At 39.6% G+C, this 8,558-nt stretch overlaps 1 protein-coding gene across 1 annotated transcript; it reads left to right on the top strand.

The window, feature by feature from the left end:
* Positions 1–1,976: 1,976 nt before the first annotated feature.
* LOC103365532 (fibroblast growth factor-binding protein 1) lies at positions 1,977–4,181 on the top strand. Its single transcript, XM_008292988.1, has one exon. The coding sequence runs from the start codon at positions 1,977–1,979 to the stop codon at positions 2,631–2,633; it is 657 nt and encodes a 218-aa protein (XP_008291210.1). The 3' UTR covers positions 2,634–4,181.
* The last annotated feature ends 4,377 nt before the right edge of the window (positions 4,182–8,558 follow it).

Below are 8,558 nucleotides of genomic sequence, written 5' to 3' on the forward strand. Positions count from 1 at the left end.
AATTACTCATTATAGCATCTTTAGGGTCTTGAATTTAGATAATTTTCGTGCTTTGCTTCCAGTGTTTGAACATGTTTAGTTCATACATCAATCAGCCATGACAACAAGATCACTGACAGGTGAGGTAAATACACTGATCGTCTTGTTACAGTGACACCTGTCATGAGGTGGGGTGTACAACGATGCAAGACAATAGTCAGTTCTTGAAGTTGATGCACTGGAAGCAGAAAAAATGAGCAGCACAAGGATTTGAACAAATTTGACACAGTGTGGTGGTTAGATGACTGGGTCAGTCCAAAGCAGGAGGGTTTGTAAGGTGTTCCTAGAGTGCAGTGGTTGGCATCTTCTAAAACTTGAAAGGTCAGCTGGTAAATTGGAAAAAGCTCACTGATGCAGTTGGGCAGTGAAGACTGGCCCAAGTGGTTTGAACGCACAGAAGAGTTTCTGTCAGAACACACACTGCATCACATCTTGCTGCATATGGGGGTGTGTAGCCTCGGACTGGTCACAGTGTCCATGTCAACCTCTGTTTATTGCTGAAAACACCTACAATGAGCTCATGAGGACCAGAACTGGACTACTGAGCAAAAGAAGAAAGTCTGATCTGGTCTGATGAATCCGGCTTTCTTTAAATCATGTGGATGTCCATGTGTGTTGTTTATCTGGGAAAAAGACAACAGCAGGATGTATTATAGGAAGAAGGTCAGCTGACAGAAGCAATGTGATGCTCTGCAATGTTCTGCTGGGAAACCTTGGGTACTGGCATTAATGTGGATTTTACTTTGACATGTACCACCCAGCTAAACATCGTTACAGACCATGTACATCCCCTACTGGTAGCAGTACTCTGATGGCAGTCACCTTTCAGCAGTTTAGCGCTTCCTGTTCCAACACAAAAATCAAGAATCACTTGAGGAACATGACAAAGAACTCAAGGGCCTCGAAACTCCCCAGCTCTCAATCTGTTGTGGGATTTGCTAGAAAAACAACTAAAATCTGCAGAGGTAACACCTCACATCCTCAAGACATAAAGCATTTGCTCCTGATACCACAGGAGACCTTCAGAGGTCTGTGGAGTCCAGGCCTCAATGGATCAGAGCAGTTTATCTGGCAGTGCTGGGGGGCCAACACAATACTAAACAGCTGATTTTAATTCATGTTGTGGCAAAGCAGTTTATACTACAACCAACCAAACCATCTAAGAACCCTTAAAAAAATGTTGGAGTCAAGCCCTCAAGATGATTTTGTGTGCACAGACGTGTGATTAAGGTTGGGTTGTAATAATAACCAGGCTTGTTACAGTTCCTTAGAATAACCTCACAGTCTGTACAGACACGCAGCTCCATCATCAGCTTGAGCTGTCAGTCTCTTTGATCTTTAGATCAGGCCACTGCTGTTAAAGGCTGGAAGTTTGGGCTGGTCAGGACATGCCTGAACAAAACGCATTCCCATCAGCAACTGCTGCCAAAATTTTTCTCAATGGACTTACGTGGAGGTGCATGCGTAAGAGAGAGGGTGTGTGTGTGTGTTTGAGAGAGAGAGTATTGTTGGGCGGGAATAGTGGGCGTGCCGCAGCATCTCTGTATGAAACCCATGTGCCAGAGCGCAGAGAGCCACAAGAAGCAGTTTTACGCACAGCAACACTTGTCATTATTGGTAAGTTAGACAGAGTGTATGTGGGTTTCTTGTATGTACTGGGTGTATAGTATACTGTAGGATGATATCTGAATTAACAGATATTTAATTGCACCTTATTGTTATATGCGTAATAGCGTTTCAGATTGGAACGAAAACCCTTGCCAATTGTAACCAAACCCCTACTTAGGGTTGTATTCTATTCTATTTTTTTTTTTTTTTTTTTTTTGTCATTGTTGTGGATGCCATTTTTGCAGCGTTACGGGCTTCGCACATAACAGCATTCTCTGCTAACCATCATCTGTCCCCTCAGGTGCATATTTGTCCCGCGAAAAGACGACATGCTGCTGCTGAGGACTCTCGCTCCCTGCCTGCTGCTGGCTTTCCTCGGGCAGCAGGTCTCTCTCTCTTCCGCTGCTCGATCGGCGGACAAGCTGACCGGCAGAGCGCAGAGGAGCGACAACAAGGGGGCCCGAGGGAAGTTCTCCACCAGGGACAAGATGCAGTGCACGTGGAGCGTTAGAGTGGTCGGGGACACAGTGAAGCTGCCGGTCAAGTGCGAGAACCCGGAGGCGCGCATCAAAGGCGGGGTCACCGATCTGAGCTGTGAGTACAACGCCAAGCCTGCGACGTGCCCGGGTTACCTGTCCGACCCCCGGGGCTTCTGGAAGCAGGTGGGCCGCGCGCTCAAGAAGCTGCAGAGTAAAGTGTGCAAGGACGAGCGCGCGCTGGTGAAGGCCGGCATGTGCAAACGCGCGCCGAAAGACGCGCACTTTAAGCTGAACATCTTCAGCTCCGTGTCCGCCGCTCAGTCCGGAGATGTCCCGACGCCGCCACCCCGAACCACCACCACCACCTCCTCTCCCGGCACCGGCACCGGACCCACAGCCTGCACGAAGCGCGCGGACCACAGCAAAACGGCCGAAGATTACTGCAGCAGCTCGTGGGCCAGTGTGTGTTCCTTCTTCCTGTCTATGCTACAAAGCGAGGACTGCTAGTTTTACTGGACATGTGGACACATCAGACTGTAAGCAGGACTTGGTGTTAAACTGTGGTGACACAGCCAGGGTCAACACATCTCACATTTTTAATCATTAATAAGCAAATATTCTCTCCTCAATGTGCATTTTCCAGGTAAACTGAATGATTTTCAGTTGTCACATTCACCAATATTGGCACGAGTGCTGTTAAAATGGGACACCTGGCAAATCGGGACAGTTAACAAAAACCTTTTAGTGGTTCACATTACTGTTTCAATTAGGTTGTATTTTCACTGTGAGGTTATTCAAAGAAAATAAAATGTTGACATGACTTCTTTAATTTCTCTGTTTTATATCAAAGTATATGGTGTCCCATTTTGACAATGAAGGTGTCTCATTTTGCCAGTAACATCTGTAGAAAAGTGGCCTCAGGATGTTGTGTTTGAGATGGAGTCCTCAGTTCTGCATTTATCTTTATATTTTCTTCCGTATATTGTAGTAAAGGAGGTTGTGCTTCTAGAATAACATTAAGTTTGGAGCTGACGCTGTAGAGTGGTTCTGTAAATTGCTCCAGAATGCACATTTTCAGAAAGCGTCCCATTTTACCACTACTCATCCTACGTGTTTTGTATTACTCAGGTGTGTTTATTTATCAGGGGTTTGTCTGAATGTGACTAAACAAATCTGAACTGAAGCTAATGTTAAGTTTTGTTTAAATGTAGTAACTTATCAGCACAAGTGGAAAGCAGCATTTTCTCAAGCGCTGTGTTAACAGTTTTTGAGCTACTTGTACTTGAGTGTATCAGTTTTATTCTGTTTAAAAGTAAATAATGGAGATTTTATTCAACTACATGTATCTGACAGCTGCTGTTGCTGATCAGATTAATGTCATCTCTTTTTAGATTAAAACAATTCAAAACGTGATCAAAATACAAAACATGATTTACTGTTACAGATTAAACACTATAAGATAGCTACAACTAGCTCCAACTGCAAATGTCATTCTTTTGTTTTATACTTAAAGTTGTTTGTTGCTAAATCTTAATACTAAATTTGATTTTGACTATTCAAATTTCTAATTGATACACATTAAAGCAATTTAAAAGATGTGAAAAAATTAAGATACCCTACAACACAAGTGATCATCTTTGAACTGTATCAACTACTTTTTTTTAAGTGTATTCTAGTTCTCCTGTTCTCAGTCCATACAATCTCACACTCCCGGCTTCTTAATTTTATACATTTAATGTTTTCCACATAGTCACCAGATACAAACCAGGCTCTTACAGTCAGCAGGTGGCTCACATAGCCCTAAAGGGGTTTCAGACTTTAAATTGTTGGATCTGAGAATAATACTAGTAATACCACTGTAAATAGTAAACATGTTAATGCTTTTACTTGTAAAGAAGTATTTTAATATAACAATACAACTATTTTTCTGCTGTTGTTTATTACACAGATCTGATTATCCTGCAGAGTTGTATATTCTCTACCTCTAGTCATCTATCAGTCAACCACTAAAAGCACCATTGTATTTATGCATCACAAATAAATATTTTCTATTTATACAGTGTTGTTTGTTGTCTTGAAAAATATGAAATATCACTGCTCCTACTGGATGAGGCCTATGTTACTGTAAGTGAAAATATAGCAAATAGGCAAAAATCTCCATTCTATGATTTTTATTTATTTTGCCCTATTAAGTCTTAAGCACTCATGTTGTTTAAACAATCTGTTTCTAATACAGATCTGCTTGTTACTGGAAGACTCCCCGTCTTCTTTAATGTGCAAAACACACACATCTGTCTTTTCTGGCGGCTGAGTATAAACAAACTTTAGGCTTAATTGTGATTTCTGCCTCTGAAGGACTGTTGAATGTTTCCACTGCATTATTATCCAGACCAAAACAGTTTAGACCCCATGTGGGGATACTCTTTTTTTGGCAGATTAAACCATTGGTGAATTACATCACAGCCCTCCCAACAACTGCTGACGTGCCCTCAGGTTAAAGCACCACACACTCATGAAAGACTCTTTCTCGTACACACAAATGGGGCGATTGTATATGGCATCCAAATATAAGGCTTGTTCCTCCGGTTTACTGCAGCAGTCTCTAATTACTTTGTCAGTGACAGCAGCCAGCTGCATTGGCATGAGCTGTTTCTATATAGGAAGATGGAAAGTAAAGACTGCCATGATCCAGCTGTATGTGAGCAATGTGAGCGTTACACATATAATCCCTGAACAAGTGCAACCCCAGATGTAGATTTATATGTTTTCCTGTCGGCTCTTGACCTCCATCACCTTTGACCTGCTCTTTGTCCCCTCAGACAGACACTTAAAAAGACAACTGGAGAGTGATTTCTACCTTTAACGGAAGTCAGCACACTTTGATGGCACAAATGGGATGTTTGTAGACATATTGTTTTACCGACTCCTTCTCAGCAGCTCAAGGACACATTCCAGCAGCACCACACAGCCAGGCAGGAAGCAGTTGGAGGTTGGAGGTCAAGGGTGAAGAAGAAAATGAGGATACCATCCAAATGTCTGTGCTGTTTAGATGAGCTACCTCCTCATTGCCTGTACCTTTAGTCATCATGTGGTGCATTGCTTTTATCTATAGGGAGTAGAAGCAGAAAGATGCACCCAAGGATCAGTTTAGACAAAGATTAAATGAACTGCAGCGCTATGAAATAAATCACATGCAGGATGTGCTTTCAAAAAACAGTATTCATTGAAAAATAGTGCTTAGTGCGTTTGTCGGTTTCCCCTTCTTAAATGTGAGAAATGTGTCTTCTTTGCAATGTTTCATATCATAGTGAATAAAACATCTTCATGTTATTGAGATAAAAATGAACACCACATATATCTATTGGATTAATATAATAATGATTGATAGATTAACTTTTTAAATTGTCTTAAAATTAAAACAAAATGACAATCATAGCTATTAGCACTACTCTATCATTAGTAGTAGTTGACCTGTTATTGATAGACATCTACTTTTGTTTATACTTCACTGGTTTCATCTATTTGCTTTTTGGCTTGTTTGTTGTCTGTCATTCTTATCCTTTGCCTGCTTTCATTTATTGCATCACAACCTGTTGTTGTCATATCTGTGAAATTTATCTTGGAAGTTTTGCCTTTTTGCACCAATACATAAAAACAAACTGTCAGAATAACCAATACAGCAACTGAAAAGTCCCAAAATTGATCTGAAATAATCCTGCTCAAGGTATTGTTAATGAGTCATTACATTCAGTCGGGCGTGGTTGTGGGGTGACATACAGTCCACAATGCAACTCTTTATTTCACACACTGAAAGGTCAACAGGCTTGATAAAAAAAAAAAAATTAAATCTTTAACACACATCTGCTCAGATACTGGAAGTAGGATTAGTGGCATGTTTGCTCATAGCAACAGGGTGTGTGTAGTTTCCTCCCTCTATCATTAGAAGGTGACTTCAGTGGAATTTTCTTGTAGGCAGTGCCAAATTTACAGTATGCATAACAGTATCACCAACACCACACACATTTGTTCACACAGACACACACTGATACACAAACACAAGATTAGAAGCTATCAGCATTAATCTCCAGATTCTGCTTTTGACGTACTGATGTTTAAGCTAAATTTATTGTTAATATATAATAATAAACTTAGGTTACAAAGTGCTTTACACATTAAAAGAGAAGTGTAAGGAAAACAACAAATAAGGACATTAAAAGAAGTTAAAAGCAAAGAAATGGGGAAGGTGAAACACAAAGCATGAAAGAGAATAAAACAATATAAAAATATATAAGAGGAACAAAACCCAGTAAAAGACAGTTAAAGATAATAAAGGAAGGAATAAACAGTCAGAAATCCAGTCATGTAGATTGTGAATTATTACTTTTTTTTAATTAAATGACACGTTGTTGTGTAGACAAATGTAGATTAACAATACCTAAGGTTGGATGCCAAGCATTTAGTCACAATTTTCAAATTTTGTTTTGCTGTGCATGTTAGTTGTTAGTGTCACATTGTATCACTCTCAACCATTAATTGATATACACAAAGTATTTAAAGTTTGGGAATCTGCCAAAGCTCCTATCACTTACATGACGTATCAGACAAACAAAAAACTGCTCTAACAGACTGTGTGTTCTCGCCACAACTCATGAATAGACTTCAGATGTTGTACAGTTTTTAGTACTATACAAAGCCTTTTTTACACACTGGGAGCCATGTCAAGACAAATACTCTCAAACTGTCACTAACCCCTATTATGTCCTAACGAGATGAGGAAGCCCCTGCAGGAAACTCATTATTGTCAATAATCATCAACTCCTCTGAGTCATATTTAGGTATGTGTGTCCTTTTCCTTTTCATATCCATTACAATGGCTTCATGTCTTGTCTTGTTTCTTTCTCTCACTGAGGCAGGTAGTACCCATAATTTAACAAACTAAACAAACACCTGTAAAACATCTGTCACTCCATGACACAAAGTATTAAAACCACATTTTTAAAAAGTACTTTGAGGTTTAACAACGTTTCCATCTCCGCTTCAGTCAAGTCTATGTTTAAAGACACAAAACCATGAATACACAAGTGAATCCATCCATGAATAAAACAGGTGCAAGTTTGTAAGTTTATCTTTTTAATACTGATGGTCCTCTGCTAAGAATTTATAGTTCAACACTTCGATGTCAAAGCTGTGAGAGATGAGAGTTTGTACATGTAGGACATAACAGGAGAAAAAAAAAAGTCAGATCAGATACACGTGAAAGGATTTGCTACAATTAAGGGACACAAGAAAAAGTGGCACAATAGTGATACACAGGTTGGTGTTTAGACATCATGGTTGTTCAAGCCACAAGGACACAGAGCTAGAAAGAGTTTGAGACTACAGATCAGCTACTTCATGTTTCAATTTGATATTTTCTCCACTCGCTTTAGACCAGACCCTCTGAAACAGACTTTCTATACAAAGTAATGTGTTATTAATTTTTCATATTCTCGAGGTCACAGAGATAAAGTTATCAAGTTATTCACAGGGAAACAAAACAGAAATAACACAGTTTTCTTGCAAAAGGTTACAGTAGATTAACTTCAGTCTTCCACTTTATTACCCTGCACCTGCCCAGAGTTTCTGCTTTTGAACGACATGTACAAAGAACAAGTCTAGTATTTCAAGTACAAAGTACATATTTTGAAGGTAAAATTGTTATTGTAAAACTAAACCTAAAATGAAGAGGTGTGAAGGGCAGTTCTTCAAGTTTTGTCACACACTATCACTTTGACTCAAAGAGAAACTGATTAGAAGTTGGTGATCAAAGGTCAAGGTCACCGCACATCACAAAACAAATTTTACACCATAATTTAAGAATTCGTATGCTAATTTTGACTAAATTTTACTGAAATATCTAATAGGAAGAAATAATGACGTCTATATCCAAAAAGTCAAAGGTCACATCTGCACAAACTTGGATGTAAACTGCAATTTGTAGGGTTAGTGGAGGAATTCCACTGTAAGTCGGTAGTTCTAGTTTCACCCTTACATTGTGACTGACTTCACTTTAATTCTTAGTCACTTTGTAATACCTGCTCAACAATTATGGGAGCTACTGGAACAATAAGGATGACCAATAAAAATGAAGGATGGCCATATCCAAAGAACTTAAAACTCATTCTGAAGGCTGGAATGCCAGAGCACTCTTTCAGGAATTCACCAGCAGATTACTCAAACAACTATGGATTTATGGTCATGATCCTGTGTCAGGTCATGATGCTGTCATGACCTGACACAGGATCATGACCATGAGAAAACTCAGCCTCATGCTTTTTCATAGAAAGCAACACTTGGCAGGGTTACGAGAAAACTCTCCACAGGTTTACACAATCTGGTGTTTAGACATCAAATGGATGTATGTAATGAAAGATTTATGTTTTATTCTTTATT

The sequence above is a fragment of the Stegastes partitus genome, unplaced genomic scaffold (genome assembly GCF_000690725.1).
Source record: "Stegastes partitus isolate 25-593 unplaced genomic scaffold, Stegastes_partitus-1.0.2 Scaffold850, whole genome shotgun sequence".
Lineage (NCBI taxonomy): Eukaryota > Metazoa > Chordata > Actinopteri > Pomacentridae > Stegastes > Stegastes partitus.

What these genes read in the sequence shown, in the direction of transcription:
- LOC103365532 (XM_008292988.1), top strand. Translation starts at nt 1,977, where the DNA reads ATGCTGCTGCTGAGGACTCTCGCTCCCTGCCTGCTGCTGGCTTTCCTC.